Consider the following 16,518-nt stretch of genomic DNA (forward strand, 5'->3'; position numbering starts at 1 on the left):
TTATCAAGTGGATGTGTAGTGGGTATGCACACAGAACTGGACTGAATGCACAGGAACTGGCAAAGGCCTTCATGCAATATCAGTTGAAAAATGCAAGGGTTTTGTTCATACATTCTGACTATTCTTTGTGATATAGAGCTGCAGATACCAGTGTTGGGAGTCTCTTCCAGTAACTAATTGTCATTTCAAATGTTACTCCATTAGGTCAACATGCTGCAAACAGGCACACTAGAGACCTCCATGCAACGATGGATAGTCAGTTTGTGACACCACAGAATGGAAGTTTTGTGTTTCATAGCTGGGGGAGGCCTCAGCTGTGTTGTGTTCTGAGGCAAGGCTCACATTGAACCCAATTAATTTACCTCAAAAACATTTAACGCATTTCCCAAGTCTTAATCCAAATGGAAACTTTCCCACTTTTTTTTTATCACAATGGTGCTATATTGGACATGGCTAAATACATACTCACCATTGTTCCTTCACAATATTCCAAAGGTGTATGCATATACTGTAACACCTGTTGAATGTTCCAAGTGTATTTGGTTTTTCCTTCACTGTCTTGTTACTCAACAGTGGTCGGCAACCTGCGGCTCCATAACCGCATGCAGCACTTCAGCCTCCTTTTTTGTTACGAGGGGGAGATCTGACTAGTTCTGACTGGTGATTGCATGAGTGCGGCCTTTGCCTTACCTGCATTCGTTGTTGAGATGTCTTCATCCCTTGTGGTAAGCTAACAACCAATATATCCCTTCCAGGGTGTACCCCGCTTCTCGCTTCTCAGCTGGGATAGACTCCTGCATATTCTAGTGAGGACAAGCAGCATAGAAAATTGATGGATTTTTGTACTATGTGCCGCAAACCCGAATTTTATTTGATGCATGTGTTAGAGTAATACAAATACATGAGGGGGAAAAAGTGTTTTTAAATTTTTTAGCTCAATATAAAATTAACAGAATAATTGAAATCTTTATTACATTATAGACATCTGTCCTCAATTTAAAATGAAATAAATGTCCATGTTACAGTCTCCACCTTTCAGCACTATTATAGCCGTCAACTACTTCTGTTTTCAATAAACACAGCATAATTGTTCAGTGATACTTGAAAATTCGTATGTCCGTACTACCACTCAACATTAGTAGTAATTTATTTCAAAGTAGTACAACATATGTGTAACTGGTCAGCCCTACACACGAAAGACTCCAACCGGCGACCACCTAAGTCCACCGATGGAGCTTTTAAGTGGAGCGGCATTGATCAGCGAGCTAAAAGAAACATTCCTAAAGCCGTCAGTGGCTGAGGTCTAACCAATGTACTTCACCACTTGTCATCCGTTACGCATGCACACTGCACTTCAGTTAAGATTAAGCAAGATTAAAAAAAAACTTAAGAGCTATTATGTTTTGCGGCTCCAGACTACTTTTCTTCTGCCTGGAAGGGGTCAAATGGCTCTTGTGATCGTAAAGGTCGCCACCTCTGCTTTAGAAGCTTCACACAGAGCAGTCGAGCTGCTGCTGCTTAGGACTTCAGAAGGTTCAGTCTGTTGTGGTGAATACAGAATTGGTGGCTGTGCGGTAAAAATTCTGTGATGTTGCAAAGATTTGGGGCGGTTGCGTTGCCTGGTTGGCTTTCAGTTGCTAAGGAGCAGCTCTGTCGCCATTGCAATAACCCAGGATTTGGAAGACAAGGCCACTATTGCTGCATTCTGTGTAGAAAGTGAGGAATTTCAAAAGAAAATGTTAGATTACAGGAGCTCTACTTTAGCAGTATGAAGTGTCTACACCCTCACATTTCAGTAACCATGTTTATTACAATATTCATTATTATGTTTATTATTTACAGCTTTACCATCCACTGAAAATGACTGCACATTGTCAGCAACTCAAGTGAGTACTAAGATAAGTGTTACTATATGCAGGGAGGGAGGTTTCAAGTAGAACTTCAAGATGCAAAAAAATATATATTTTTGGAGTTAATCAGCTGAAACTTCAAGAACATAGCTCAGAAAAACGCTAATTAAAATAAAATGTTCAAAAACAACTCAGTTATGAGTAACTGCGCCGTTCTTGTTAATCACCTAAACCAGCTGGTGAACATGGCATCCATTGTCTGGAACTGATGGACATTTTTGTAAAAATGATTTAGATAAGCCCGTGATTGGCTGGCGACCAGTCCAGGGTATACCTCGCCTCTCGCCCGAAGACAGCTGGGATAGGCTCCAGCACCCCCGTGACCCTTGTGAGGAAAAAAGCAGTAGAAAATGAATGAATGAATGATTTAGATAAAGGGAACACGCAGGATGGTCCAAAAGAGTCGGGTTATTCCTCTGGAAGAAGTCCTTTGTCAGGCAGACATTGTGGACTGCAGCGTTGTCCTATTGAAAAGCCCAGTCATTACCACACAGACGAGTGCTTTCAGTCACAAGGGACGTCTCCATGCCGTTTGACACCCCCGCACAACCTGTAGCACTATTGCTTTGTTGAAGGAAAAAGCGCCCGCTCCACTATGCCGTATGGAAAACATCTGAGTTGGGATCTCCTTGTCATCATTCAGTTTTTCTCTTCAGTTCAGACCCATGTCTGGTGGTCTAGTGCAAAACCCAACAGTTTTGCAGCCATCACAGATGTCGTCTGATTGTCATTGGACTGCACTGGGCACCAGTAATAAACTTCATTTGGGCCGAGAATCGTCCGAGGTCTTGATGGACAGCTAGTCTGCTCAGGCCTAGTGATGTTTGGGGGAGCGGGTTCCTAGCGCTTGACTTTTTTTGTTCCATAATCTTCATTTAATCAATTTAAAATGGCTGATTTGGGCTTTTGTCTTAAACCTTTCATCAGCTGATGAATTGCTCATTTCATTCATTGGGTCGCGGGGGTGCTGGAGCCTATCCCAGCTGTCTTGGGGCGAGAGGCAGGGTACACCTTGGACTGGTGGCCAGCCAATCACAGGGCACATATAGACAAACAACCATTCACACTCACATTCATACCTATGGACAATTTGGAGTCGCCAATAAACCTAGCATGTTTTTGGAATGTGGGAGGAAACCGGAGTACCCGGAGAAAATCCACACATGCAAACTCCACACAGAGATGGCCGAGGGTGGAATTGAACCCTGGTCTCTTTCGCTGTGAGGTCTGCACGCTAACCACGCGACCGCCGCTGCTCATTTCAATTGCAATACATTTCTTACTGCCATTTTTTTTGTTTCACTCCCATTTCTTCTTTATGCATTTTGAAGCTCTACTTTTTCAAGTGGTCTTAACATTTTAATGAAGATTGTATATCTAAATTGAGCACATGTAGGGCATCCTCAAGCTTAGGATGGTGGATTCTAGTACCAGCCTGTGCAGCGTTGGTGAATTCCATGCCCAAGAAGACCAAAGCAATGCTGGTGTACTCACAAGTGTTGCCAGGTATTTAGACAACAATGACAATGTTCATAATTTTCAGGGGATAGAAAATCTATACAGATATACAATTACATTATAGTCCCTGGAGAAGATATAATAAAAAAGTAATAAAATGCTTTCTGAAATATGAGGAGTGTGCTCCCTTTTTGGGAGACTAGAAGTACAAGTCATGACTGAATAACACAGGACGTGATCATAACCTTATCAAAACCCATGGCACAGAGTTTGTCGATTTTGCGTGTGTGGTCCGGACTTGGGACCGGAGCACCTGCATAGATGTAAGACCACATCCTTGCGGTCTGTTTGAACATGTCCAAGTTCTGCTTGTACTGTAGATGAATAGAGAAATAAGTCAACTGTCCCAACTGACCTGTAAAGACAATTAGAGTTGATGGTTCACCTGGTTTGCTACAACAGCATCCTGTGGATCATCTGGTTCTGCTGCAGCGAGGAGGGCTTGTAGAGACAGTAAGACTGTCCGCAGGGTCATAGCAGCCGCCCTGATTGACGCAGTGAGCTTTATGAAGTAGCAGGTTTTGTTTGACTGAGAATGTAACATGTCTTACTCACCACTGGTCTTTTAAAATATCCAGACATATTGCCCCGGTCACAGAGCTGATATTTGGGTGCCAAATCTTTGTGATGAATCGTACCTTCAAAGCAGTAAGATGTCAATAGTGGAAGAGAAATTGAAGGACTTCTTCCAGGTTAGACTCAAGTGTGTTGTACAGTTGATGTCCATACCTTTGGTGGGTTAAAGGGATAGGTTTCTGGGATTTTGATTTCAAGCTGATACCTGCCTCCTTGGGGTAGAGGGCATAAAGGATTGATAAAAAAAAAGTGAAATGCATAAATTAAAACAAATATACTTTAGGCTGCTAGGTGGCCTAGAATTAGCACATCAGGGTATATTTTATGATCTCAGTTTGAAAGATGTGTGGATTTTGCTCCCCTCAGCGCTTGCGTGGGTTTACTCAAACATCTCAAATATGCATCTTGGGCGAATTGCACACTCAAGATCAGTGGTGTCCAAACTTTTTCCACCGAGGGCCGCATACTGAAAAGTCAAAGGATGCAGGGGCTACTTTGAAATGTGTGTATATTTAGTTTTTCTTTTGTAAGAAGGTTAAACAAAATGTACATAGTACAAAGCTTTGCGTTAATAAGCTTTCTCTCTGTACTTAGAGCTCTATTTTCCACACATGTGTGTTTTTTGGAATTGAATTTGTACCACGTGCTGTGGCCCAATAAAAAAACTAGCTGCAGTCCGCCAATGACATGTTTACAATGCAATGTCGATCGATTCTGCTCACCATCATGGCGGCCAAACCCAAGCAAGGCATGTTTTAACTCTTCACCAACCACCAAAAACTACCAAGTTCAAGCGCTCATGGAGTGACAGCGGGAACAGCCAATCAATCACATACTACCAAGATACAGAACGTGCCAAATGATTATATTGTTGGTGGTCTAAAGGGGAACAGGAAACTGTCCTTGCTTCAACTTGGGCAGCCGTTTTCCGCTTGGTTCTCGTGCCAGGCAATGAATGATCGTAAACAGCGCCTTGTGTAAGCTGTGAATTGTAATAACTAATCATTTATATTCATTCATTCATTTTCTACCATTTAACCTCACAAGGGTCGCGGGGGTGCTGGAACCTATCCCAGCTGTCTTCGGGCGAGAGGCGGGGTACACCCTGGACTGGTCGCCAGGCAATCACAGGGCTTATCATTTATAGTAATGTTTTATTTGACTTTGCTTTTTTTAATGTTCAAAATACCACCAAGAAATCCTGCTGATGGTCCTTTGCACGCAAGCTTCTTTTAAAGCAGTGGCTTCATTAGGTGTGTTTGCACAAAGGGGGTTGGAGGGATGCATTTGGTTCATGGGATATGGTTTGGACACCCCTGCTCTAGCTTGTGCTAAGTGTCAATATGAGTGTCAGTGTAACTACTGCAGTTCACCCCACCATTGAACAGAATAAATAATATAAGGTATGATGATGCATTGGTAAAATATACTTGCCTTCATATGGTGTATCTGGAGGACCTGCTATCTCGCCCCTTAACTCTGTGAAGTTGTCATCCACCATCTCGACTTTTATCTGATTTTTACTTGTCTACGAAGTGGAGCAAATAGAGACAGCGTGAAAACGTGCCTGCAACTGAAATGGAACTTGATGCGTTCAAATGTCATGATGAGAAGCCCGGGATTTTTCGTTGGTATGATACATACCTTGCTAGCAACAGGTAAGTAACCCTGTTGTTATATAACCATTATACTTGCTTACCAATGTGTATATTTTTGAAAGAGAGCAAAATGTTGAGTATTACTAGAGAAAACTGTATTTTTGAAACCCCCCCACGTTTCTTGAACACACCAGCTAGCAAACACAACATGGGTGTTGCCAGCTGCTGCTAGCTAAAGTTAGTGTCATTATTTAACCCATGACGCTAACATGTACATTTATCCGCGACTTTTAACAAACTAATATGCTGAAATGAGCTGACATTATGATACCTCTTCACTTTTGAGAACTTCTTTGAACTCCCGCTTAATTCTTTGCACTGCAATGTTGGTCATTGTGTACGCCGAGATGATGTTTGCTCCTCCCGGGTGAGTCTGACTGACAGCCTCCTGTCTGGTCTTCCCTCTTGTCTTCTCTTCTCTGTGACGAGTTTACTGTTACTATTTACTGCCGTTCACAATGACGCAGTCCTCCTTTTGACGCCGCACTAGCTGCCAGTCTGCATCCCATGCTGGAAGCTTCATTCAGGAGGGAAACAGGGGCGTGTTCTTTTCAAACATGCCTTCGGGCATTTTCTCGCCATGAGAATTCTCCAATGACCCCCCATCTCAATCATTCCAATAGGAATTACTACATTTTCTACACTGCTGCATTGATTGGTTGGTGTACTGTACTTGAATAATTTATCCATCATTTTTTTTATATTGATTGTCCTCATTAGGGTCACAGGTGAGCTTACAGCCTGCACTGCTTAGCAGTCACAGTACATCATTCACACTCCTATTCACACCTATGGAGTATTTAGAGTAGGCATAGGGAAATGTCATCAAGTCAACTGTTGTGCCGACAAACTTATCTTTGTAAATTGAAATTACATTCTATTATGCAAAATGTTTGTTTTCCCTTGTGGCAACTCATGGGCCAAATCGACTACAGGCCTCTGAGTTCAGTTCAAAACCTGACAGTGCCTTTTTGCAGCAAAAAACTAAAAAAAATTCCAATTGGAGGCTCATGACCCATTTTCAGTGGGTGGTGGGTCTTGATTGGGCTGGGGAAAAGAAAATGTGACCACCTTATATGAATGTGCCCCGTGTTCTTGTCTGTGCTGTTCTATTGCAACGCCACTATGACGTACGTTTTGTCAATCTTGAGCAGAAAGGACATAGAAAAAAATGCAGTGACACAAAGGTTTAAAACTTTTTTTTTGTTTATCTAAAGAGTTGAAATATACCATGTAGTGGAAACCTTTACTGACACTGAACCACAGATAAATGATCATTGACAAGCATTTGCAGCCCTTCTTTAAAAACAACTCATTTCATGTCAACTGTAAAACAGGGCTGTCCAAGCTTTTTGCGCTGAGCGCTGCATACATAAAAATATATTTAAAAAAACAATCTAATGGAGGTCAACAATGAATAAAACAGCTTTGTGTCGCAGGTGACAAAGCAATCTCAATCTTGAGAGTCTTTAAATAACAATTTGATCATTTTCTTTACTACTGTCATAAAGATCTTTGTATGCTTTTGAAGTAGGTTCAAAAGCCGACAAAGCTCTCCTGCCTAATAAAATAGTTCCCAACAAAAAGCATTTTATGTTGCTTTTCTATACACATAGTGTTTCTTTCCAGTGTCTCATTTATTACTTTCACATTTATCTGTAGTGGTCTTAATTAACAGAAAAGCTTTGTCCACATCAACAATTATCAACTTAATGAAGATGTGTTCTTAAATGCAAATACACATTTGTAAACTAATATTTTGGCTGGATTTTTTCTATATGCCCAGCCTCTCTGTTACAATAGACATAGAATTGTGTATTGTTCATATCTCTGTAATGGAGGCAACTTGGGAGTGTCTTACTATTACTGCCATTTAAGTAGCAGGTACATGAAGGATCTTTTGATGTGCTTTTGGGTATGAACGCAGCAGCGTGTCGACGTCATGTAGAGGATGTTCGACAAGTGCAACATTTATGTGTTTTAATGTATTACTTTTGTGAAGCTACAAATGATAATGTATGACAGAACATTGTATTTATAATATATACACAAAAAGAGTCGTGAACTGAAGAGTTGAATAGCCTTGTCCTAGTGTGTTTGTTTACAATTCACAGTACACTCGTGCTATGCTGTGATTGGACAACGGACCCGTTCGCCACGTCTATTGACCAATGGGAGGTGCCTATTGTATTAGTCCCGCCCGCCCCCTACTTATTCTCGCCCGCCTCCCTCAGTTCCCGGATGTGCGTCGTAAAGCAGACAACTTTGCTTACATGCACGCAAACACAAACGTTACCGTTTTCGGTCTTGTTTGTAGCCTTCTCGCATCGTTTACTGGTTTTCGTCATCGTCTCCAAAAGCACAAGTAAGTCGGACCCCGGTTCCGTTCATCCCAACATCTGTTTGTATCCAGTGGTATTTAAAGGTCCAGACCTCGTTTTTTTCTAGGAGTTGCCCAGCTGTTCTGTCTTGCTAGGCTACCAAGAAGCTGGTGCCTGAACGAATTGATGTCTCACAGTGTGAGGGTTAAGCCTTATTAATATGCGGTCTAATAATTACAATTAATTATGTTTCACGCTGTTGGGTCCCCATAGACTTGTTATTTTTTCAGGTGTGTCTGACTTAAAAAAAAAAAAAAACTAGCTATGTATATACTTTAGGCAATTAATTAGATGTGCTCAGTCTATTGCCTTCAATCCAGTTGCATTCATGCACTCTCTGTTGTGGCCGCCGAGTGGCGTAAATTGTTAAAATTAAATTCAATCTTCTTCACACCTATAAAAGTTGCAATGTGAACTATTTGCATTAAAAATTTTGGCATGTGTGACAAGACTATGCCACAAAAGCTCTTTTGGTCAGCAAATGTGTATTTGTTTTGTCCTTGACAGTGGACATCAGTGTTTCGTGTCAACTAAATCAGTCATATAAGTCATAATAAGTCATTTATCCATCTTCCATATACAGTTTTTGTTGAGTTAGTCTGATTCTTCAAGGCTGTCTTAATATGATTGTGGCGTGGCCTTTTTACGAAGTTACTTTGGGAATGTTGACAATGTTTTCTTTAATACGCCTCTTGCAGGTTATACAAGTTATACAAAGGTCACACACAGGGAAGAAAAGTGAGATTAATAAAGTGGAACCCTGGTTAGCATGTTTTCTGTTAATGTAGAAAATTTATGCCAAAATGTTGCCTCTGTTTGCCCACGTTTTAGTAGCATTTTGTTGTGTTAATACACCAGGTGACCAGTCAGACTTGGTAGTTTTTTATGGTAGGTAACATGGCAGTGAGCTCAACATGGTGTTTTGCCACAAGTTGTTTCTTTAATTCAATACTGTATCTCACCTTATCAAATGCTGACACTTGCAACTTTGTCTACATTTTGAGTTATTTTGCAGCTGTGACAAAATGCATGAAAATTGAGATTTTTGCTGCCACATTGGTGTACTCTTTAGTGTAAGCAAGGTTGCACTCTGTAAGAAGTAACATAACCTAATAATAAATATAGAGCATGTAGAATAAAGAGATTAACCAAACATTGTAATGAAAATCCAAGGGATGGATATTAATAAAATAGAATTTCCCTTTACACAAGGCGGCAATCGGCTGACGTGTCCAAACTGAGCAGTCTCCTCCCCTGAGCCTTGTGTGCTTGAGAGACAATTACACCATGCTTCACTCGAGGTTGTCCTCTTAGGAATCTTTCTGCTTTCAGATCAATTTTTAAGACATGGCAGAAGGGGGCTTTGACCCTTGTGAATGCATCTGCACTCATGAGGCTGCAATGAGGCGTCTCATCAACCTGGTACGTCTTCGCACTTGCTATCAAAGAAATGTGGCACATTTGATGAGGTGGTGGAGTAAAACAAAAAACAATTCCAAAAGCCATTTCATTAGAAGAAAATGGATTCCAAATCGATTTGAAGATAAAAGTAAAAAAATGATAGAGAAGCAAATAGGAAGCTGATTCAACATCCTGGTTCCTGCTCAATGTTTATATTGGACAGCCACGGCATGATGCTGCGCATTGTGTGACTAAACATTTGATTTAAAGGAACATATGCTCCGTAGCATAGACTCAAAACATGCCCACTCACCATATGAACGAATGTAACATGCAATTATATTGTCAGGTTCTGCTTAACTTGGATACCTGTACTGGTCTAACTAGCATGGCAAGGTACACGTGGCTTAGAGAAGCGACGCCACCACGGCTTGTTGTGTTGCTTTCTAATTATCAAATATTTCCTAGACAAACAGGCATGTCAAAAATGTGTTTGTGTGGGTAATTTGCATTTGAAGAAAAAGAGATTAGATGTATGAAAAGTAAATTTATTCTTTGAAAAAGCCTTTTGTATGACACATAATTCATATGCAACATGAAAGTGTGAGCAGAACAATACTGTATGACTGTTTATTGACGTTGGACGTCCGCACATTAAAAGGAGTGTCTTCCTTGGTTCGGTACTGCAAGGCCGGCACGAACCATCAAGCTGTATATTCTGCCTACGTTGTGCTCCCGACGCTGAAAGTTTTGCCACTAACCTTGGTTATTATTGAATCATAACCACACAATGACTCATAATTTTTGGTCGCTTCTCTGAGACAGCATTTGTGTATGTCCATGCGCTACAGACATTTACATGAATACAGGCAGCAGTGTTTATTCAGGTTGAATAAAATGTATACAGTCTGTTCTTTTAAATCTCTATATGTAACACCTGGTAGGTTTTTTATTGGAATAAAAGCACCAAAGAGTGATATAAATGTTAGTGTATTCAATTGATATGTAATAGTTCAGCCATATTTCCTGTTTCCAATCAGTTTATTATTCATTCCAGCTCAGGAATTCTCAGTCCTACTGTACAGACACAGAGTGTCCACTGGAGTGTACGTATGACCTCTTCGCGCAGTCGTTTTTCCACTACTGTGGGTGGAGAACAATCAACATTTTGTCTTTGCTTGTGTCCAGTACCTGGGCCAAGTGGTGGAGGGCCGGGTGGTATAGGAGAGCTCACTCTCCCCATGATTGCTATGGGATGGATGGTGCTGGCTCTAATGCTGTTCCTGCTGCGACCTTCTAGTCTAAGGGGTCGCTCCTCCACAGGGAAGTCTGGTGGACCATACAATGTGAGTTTGATTGTGATGAATATGAAGACACTAACAGACTATGCATCCAGTGTGGATGTATGAGCATGCTACATCAATAGTGTCTGATAACGCATAAATCCTAATGTTGTCTTGCAGAGAGACGGAAGAGAGCCACCAGCGCCTCCTGTTGACTAGCAAAGGAAAGGCAGTGCTCAACCACCTGCTGTGACTGCTGCACTTGTCAAGCTACCACAGGGATAATACCAGCTCCACATCAGCCTTCATTTTAAGATCTTATTTTCCTTTTATTCTATTTACAATGTAAAGTAGAGTAGATCTTTTATGACTTCCCTCACTAGAACCCAACTTGTATATTTTTTAGGTTAGCTTGTCAAAAAAATGTACAAAAAAACGCTTTGTATAGTTGTATATTTAATTATTGTATACACACTGTTATGCTGCTAATCTATAGACCTAAAGTATGCATCAGCTTTAACACAACTCTTTGGTAGGGAGGCTGTTCCAAGTTGAAACGGTGCCAGTTAATTTGAATTGTAGACAGCCACACTATTTGTAATTGTCATTTCTAATTAAATGTACTCTTAAATTTTGTGTTTGTTTAATTCAAATTTAAAGTCATTCCATACATTTATGGCCTGTAAAATAAAGGACTACTCAATAATTGTTGGTATATTTTTCCTGCAAATTTAATATTGAAAGTATGTTCTAACATATTCTGTACATTTCAGTTAAGTTTATGGCGCGAATACAACCATCCTTGTGGAATCAACCAACAGAACAGAGTGTCAACTTATTAAAACAATATTATGATTGCTCCTTTTTTAAAAGCACAAAATATTTGGATCAATACAAAACCTTACTTACCACTGATAGTATTTGCGTAACAAGGGGCGTAAAAGTGAGATTTTAGGTCATTCCGACGTCATTAAGAGCATTCTGATGAGTCACTTCCTAAATGGAAAACCAATGGATCAGTGGAAATACACTGCGCATGCGTGCCGGGTAGACCGGAAACTGTCTCCCTAGGCTACCGTCAACAAAAGATCATTTCTCCCGTGACCACCAATGTACTTTTTAACGTCCATCCATCTGTTTTCTATACCGCTTATAATATCATAAAAATGAAGCAGTTGTGTCTTTTTCAGCTACACGTACAGTAACATTTATGTCACATAATCGAGCAACTTCGGGAGCAGAGCATTTTACTTGTTGCTGGTAGCTAATATGCTAATAACCGTCCAAAAGCTTGTTTTCAGAGATGACAAACGAAGTGTTCGAGACTTTGGCTTACAAAAAAAGTCCTAGAACAACAAAAAGAACAACATTCCAGGTAATTAGCGACAGTATTTTGTGAGAAAATGTGGTAGAAATGGACGTAAAAGTATTATAGGTGATTAGCGGCGTTGTGCAGTAGCCTGTTTGTGAGCGTCTTACTGTTCGCAGGATGAACTTGAAGCTGCCCTCTCTCTTCGAGCTACAAAAGACACATCACTTTTGTATAAACAAGATTCAGATGAGGATACCGACGGTAAGTTCAGTTCATGAAATTAGTTTTAAAGTGATTTCATGTAAGCCCATGATGGCCGGGTCTGACTTTTATTGTAACTCGAGCAAATATGATTTTGTTTGGTTTTGATAAGTTCCTGATAAAAGGATTCTGCATTTCTATGACCTTTTCTTGTGTGTTCCAGATTTTTTAGACAACCTACTCAAATCAAGAAAAAACAGGTCTGATGCATTCAAGGCCTCAAAGACTAAAAGTAGACTCAATGACTTTGAATTCTTGGACGACGAGGACAAACAAGGGACGAAAAAGATAACTTCGTTCTTGAAATCCCAAGGAACTACATCTCTAGATGGAGCGTCACAAGGTCAACAGGGGACTGTGGACAGCTATCACTTATCCGGCGAAGACGACTTGCAACGTAATGACATGAAACTGACTGACCATCAACCCGCAAGAAACAACTCATCCATGTTGCTGTCATACCTGTCAGACGATGCACGTCCAGACTCATCTTTCCACAGCAGGAAATCTCCAGCTCCAATTTGGCCTGAAAGCAGACTGGACAACAGTGGAGACACACTCTGTCAAGAAATTCCACCGGATGCTGACATTGAATGTGTGACCTCAGCTGGTGAATTTAGAAGCAACTTCTGCACAGTTCATTCAAATACACACACACGCTCATGACTCCAACTCTCTCTAATTTAGGCACAGACAAGGAGACACCTAGACCCAAACCAAGGCAAAGGATTGTGGGGTTGAACCTCCATGCGACAGAGACAACAGCTGAAGATGCACAATCATTACTGGCCGCCAGCAGACCTCAAACTTCTCCATTAACTCTCATTGACAGTATTGCCTGCAAAGATAGCATTGGTGATGCGCCTCTGGAAGGAACGACAACTATAAAGAGCTGCAGTCCACATGTAGGTCTCATTTTTCAATCTACTTACAGTCACAGTAATACAAAATTGAGAGTGGTCATTATAATTGATTCATTGATTAATATCTCTGTTAAATATATCATTGTGCATTTGTGCTGTTCTATCGTTTTATTTAAGTTGACTGTTGGAGGTGCTGGTGGTGAAGGTGCTGATCCATGCGCTTCAAGTGAGCCGTTAAACTTCATCATATCCAGAGTTGAGAGTGAGATTTGATATGCAGAAAAACAAATATGTTTTATTTTTTTTTTCAGATCCCTTCACTTTAGCTGACACCACAGAGCAACAAAGGGCTAAGTCTGCTTCACTAGAAGAGTGTAACGTAAGACGAGCTCTTGCCCAAGCTGAAACTTACATATATTTGTTTGTTACTTTATTACAATTATATTGGTCTTCCCTTTTCAGCAAGAGTTGGCAGCTCACTCTGATGCTCATGTTCAAGTCACCAGGTCAGTGATATTAGCCAACCTATGCCTACCTGAGAAAATATTTAGTAGCATCATTGTTTTTTTTTCCTTTTGTTTGACAGGGCATCAAGTTCTCAGTCTAAGCGAGCCAACAGTGCGAAGTACAAGAAGGTGAAGTCAAAGTATATGGGAACTCTCACACTTTTGGACTCCAAAGGTTTCTCAGATTGTCAACCACAAGATGCAGATTCCCTCCGGGCTGCTGTTTTCCAGGTTAGTGGCAGGACGCTCTCTTGTTCATCATTTGACAATATACAATATATACATAAGTATGTTTACCCCTCACATTTGAGCAACCATTTTTATTACAATATAACTTGTCAAGGAACATTGCTGTATGTACACACTTATCTAAACAACAATACCAGTGTGTTGTGTCATTTTCAATGGATAGTAAATTGATACTGCAATACAAGCTGACTAGGTTTCAGTTTTATTGTGTTGTTGAGAAGATATGAAATATGGGGGGTGTCTCATGTTTGTGAGAAACTATAAATGCAGTTTTGATGCTGCTTTAGTATTGTACTGGCTCTCATTCAGTTTTTCAGTTCAATAGTAAAAGTTGCCTATGTATATATTTCAGAATACTTGATGTCAGTCATTTAAAATAATTTCTTGTACTCCTCAAAGGAATGGCTGAAAAAGAAAAACGAACAGTACATAGAGAGCATAAACAAAGAGAAGACTTGGAAAGAGCAAAAGAAAAAGGTGAGCAGCTGAGAAGACAACAACCTCTCAGCAAAGGGGACCATCTCTACCAGACTACGGTAAAACAAAATAGTAAATAAATGCATTTTCTACACATTGTTAAACTTATTTTCTTTTCACATAAAAGGAAGAAGAAGAGAAGAAGAAAGATGCTGCCGCTTCGTACGACGCCTGGAAAAAAAAGAAAGACGAGATGTTTAAAGCCAAAGCAAAGAAAGAGAAAAATAGTGTGAGGAAAGAACAAAGTGTGGTGGAAGAAGTCGAGGAAAAACGGAAAACAGCTGAACAGGTAGAATTTCTATGCATTCATCTGAATTTTTTAAAAGTGCAGACTTTCAGCTTTACTTGAGGAGGTTTCACAAAAACTCTACTTATTGCCACCTTCACTAATATAAACAAAAATAATCGAAAACATTAGCATGCTGGAATACAGAGATTTGAAGTTGAACCAGCTTGCCAGAACTCAGCTAGAATGATTTACAGTCCAACAGTAAGTCACATATTTTTGCTCATTTTCTCCACTCGGGTGTTAAAACATACTCAAGCATTGCGAAGGGGGGCTTAATGAAGCGGTTGCAGAGCAGCGGGTAGCCGACCCCTGGTCTAAATAGTTCTTGAGCTAACTGTGAGTGTTGTTGTCATTGCAGGTGTTTGATCGGTGGAAGCGTGAGCAGGATCGCATGCTAAGAGAAAAGTGTCGAAAGCAAAGAGAGGATGAGAGAAAACATACGCTGAAGAAGCAGGAGGAGGAGGAAGAAAGAAAGCGAGGCAGCCAATCTGCCTTTTCGAACTGGTGAGTACGTAGCCTTGGTCTACATTACATAAGTGTTTCCTATACCGTTAATGAGCCATGGCACCAATTTTACATGAGAAAAATCTCAATGGCGCACCACCAAAGTCAAATAAATGTACAAATGGCAACATGTGGATACACAATTTCACAGTTCCTTCAGACATTTAGTGAAAGAGCATTTAATTGGATGTCTCTAGCATAGAGACATTTTGTAAACAATTGTGCAAGATGGACAAAATTCCTCAAAGTTTTAATGACATATATCTCAATGATGTCACCATTTTGTCAGGTGTGAAAAAAAGACTGATGCCCTGCAGAAAAAAGTCTCAACAGAACGTTTGGAAAATAAGAATAAAGCAGAGGAGCATCGATACATTAAAGAAGAGAAAGATAAAATGGCTTTAGAGATGTTTGAACAATGGCTGGTAAGTGCTTTCTTGGCTCTCATGTAAACTCATTAGGTATTGAAATAAATTTTCAATTTGAAAACAACAGGCAAAAAAGGATCTACAACAAAAGCAACAGAAAGAAGAAAGGCGTATACAAGTGATACTCCGTGACAGCCCTCCTCCTCCATGGAGTCCACCTAATAAAACCATCCAATTCCCAAAATAAGTCAAGACCTACAGTCGGTAGTCTACTGGTTCACATTACTGACCTTTGTCCAGATGGTGAGATTAATTTTCTGATTGACTGGTGACGAGTCTCAAGTCTGGTCTGCCTTTTGTCAGCTGGGATAGGCTCCAGTGGATGGATGTGGGTGACATTTGAAACTGAAACTGTCAAACACTCTTTTAATATGCAATTTATTCATTGTTGAGGGACATGCTTATATTTTTAGGAGAGTTCAATGCTGGGGTTTTTGTACGCAAGTGATTTTTATGTCAGTACTGTGATAACAGGAGCATTTGTATATATATATATATATGTGTTGGGCTAATTTGAATATTTACCAATTATATAGCAATAAGAAAAAAAAGCAATTTTATGTTTGATTAGCTTGACATGGCTACTACAAATTTTAAGGATTATTTCAAAATCCTCAATTTTTTTATTTTAGGACTGCTGGGTATTTGTATATACTATATTTGTCTGAATTTGTGTTTCCTGTGCATGTGTGTAGCAGTTTCCAATACTATTAAAAGTAACAAATGATTGTCTGTTCAGTCGTAAAAGAGAAACAAATCGTGTTCAGACCATATTTTTCGACCTAATTTTTATCATGAAGCCCTAAACTGGATTTTCCTCATATGAATAATCTGTTTTATGATTTAGGCATCCGGAAATAAAAAATGGACACCTGCCAAACACTAAGTCGCACAGTTGACGC

General features: G+C 40.1%; 3 protein-coding genes across 8 annotated transcripts; 2 read left to right on the plus strand and 1 right to left on the minus strand.

Annotated features, from left to right (window-relative positions):
* Positions 1 to 850: 850 nt before the first annotated feature.
* Positions 851 to 6,240, minus strand: ube2kb (ubiquitin-conjugating enzyme E2Kb (UBC1 homolog, yeast)). The gene is made up of 7 exons (XM_058077936.1): positions 5,934 to 6,240; positions 5,439 to 5,532; positions 4,158 to 4,216; positions 3,984 to 4,066; positions 3,814 to 3,913; positions 3,614 to 3,742; positions 851 to 1,705 (listed from the first exon to the last, which is right to left on the minus strand). The coding sequence occupies exons 1-7, from the start codon at positions 5,994 to 5,996 to the stop codon at positions 1,631 to 1,633; spliced, it is 603 nt and encodes a 200-aa protein (XP_057933919.1). The 5' UTR covers positions 5,997 to 6,240; the 3' UTR covers positions 851 to 1,630.
* Positions 5,842 to 11,447, plus strand: smim14 (small integral membrane protein 14). 3 transcript variants are annotated; one of them, XM_058077956.1, is made up of 6 exons: positions 7,978 to 8,027; positions 8,111 to 8,181; positions 9,376 to 9,465; positions 10,502 to 10,550; positions 10,633 to 10,790; positions 10,908 to 11,447. In XM_058077956.1, exons 3-6 carry the CDS (start codon positions 9,391 to 9,393, stop codon positions 10,944 to 10,946), a joined length of 321 nt encoding a protein of 106 aa, XP_057933939.1. In that variant the 5' UTR covers positions 7,978 to 8,027; positions 8,111 to 8,181; positions 9,376 to 9,390; the 3' UTR covers positions 10,947 to 11,447. The 3 variants fall into 3 exon arrangements, with proteins under 3 accessions (XP_057933947.1, XP_057933929.1, XP_057933939.1); XM_058077964.1 differs by lacking the exons at positions 7,978 to 8,027; positions 8,111 to 8,181 and adding an exon at positions 5,842 to 6,029; XM_058077946.1 differs by lacking the exon at positions 8,111 to 8,181 and having other exon boundaries at positions 7,887 to 8,027; positions 10,908 to 11,446.
* A 202-nt stretch (positions 11,448 to 11,649) lies between these two features.
* Positions 11,650 to 16,448, plus strand: map9 (microtubule-associated protein 9). Of its 4 annotated transcripts, none has more exons than XM_058077922.1 (14): positions 11,651 to 12,102; positions 12,216 to 12,300; positions 12,464 to 12,697; positions 12,770 to 12,895; positions 12,988 to 13,205; positions 13,341 to 13,389; positions 13,475 to 13,542; positions 13,626 to 13,669; positions 13,750 to 13,900; positions 14,318 to 14,395; positions 14,523 to 14,684; positions 15,043 to 15,188; positions 15,478 to 15,613; positions 15,684 to 16,448. In XM_058077922.1, exons 1-14 carry the CDS (start codon positions 12,031 to 12,033, stop codon positions 15,801 to 15,803), a joined length of 1,689 nt encoding a protein of 562 aa, XP_057933905.1. In that variant the 5' UTR covers positions 11,651 to 12,030; the 3' UTR covers positions 15,804 to 16,448. The 4 variants fall into 4 exon arrangements, with proteins under 4 accessions (XP_057933887.1, XP_057933905.1, XP_057933876.1 ...); XM_058077914.1 differs by having other exon boundaries at positions 11,655 to 12,102; positions 12,770 to 12,910; positions 15,684 to 16,446; XM_058077904.1 differs by having other exon boundaries at positions 11,650 to 12,102; positions 12,464 to 12,895.
* Positions 16,449 to 16,518: the final 70 nt, after the last annotated feature.

Source organism: Doryrhamphus excisus, chromosome 1 (genome assembly GCF_030265055.1).
Source record: "Doryrhamphus excisus isolate RoL2022-K1 chromosome 1, RoL_Dexc_1.0, whole genome shotgun sequence".
In the NCBI taxonomy this organism is placed as follows: domain Eukaryota; kingdom Metazoa; phylum Chordata; class Actinopteri; order Syngnathiformes; family Syngnathidae; genus Doryrhamphus; species Doryrhamphus excisus.

Bases quoted from the DNA above. Each gene is read 5' to 3' on its own strand.
- ube2kb (XM_058077936.1), bottom strand. From the start codon at position 5,996: ATGACCAACATTGCAGTGCAAAGAATTAAGCGGGAGTTCAAAGAAGTT. The intron at 4,067-4,157 runs GTATGGACATCA...ACTGCTTTGAAG, and splicing joins ATCCCTTTAACCCACCAAAG to GTACGATTCATCACAAAGAT. The intron at 3,914-3,983 runs GTGAGTAAGACA...TGCGTCAATCAG, and splicing joins GATATTTTAAAAGACCAGTG to GGCGGCTGCTATGACCCTGC.
- smim14 (XM_058077964.1), top strand. From the start codon at position 9,391: ATGGCAGAAGGGGGCTTTGACCCTTGTGAATGCATCTGCACTCATGAG. The intron at 9,466-10,501 runs GTACGTCTTCGC...TATTCATTCCAG, and splicing joins TGAGGCGTCTCATCAACCTG to CTCAGGAATTCTCAGTCCTA. The intron at 10,551-10,632 runs GTACGTATGACC...GCTTGTGTCCAG, and splicing joins CACAGAGTGTCCACTGGAGT to TACCTGGGCCAAGTGGTGGA.
- map9 (XM_058077893.1), top strand. From the start codon at position 12,031: ATGACAAACGAAGTGTTCGAGACTTTGGCTTACAAAAAAAGTCCTAGA. The intron at 13,206-13,340 runs GTAGGTCTCATT...GTTTTATTTAAG, and splicing joins TAAAGAGCTGCAGTCCACAT to TTGACTGTTGGAGGTGCTGG. The intron at 13,390-13,474 runs GTGAGCCGTTAA...TTTTTTTTTCAG, and splicing joins TGCTGATCCATGCGCTTCAA to ATCCCTTCACTTTAGCTGAC.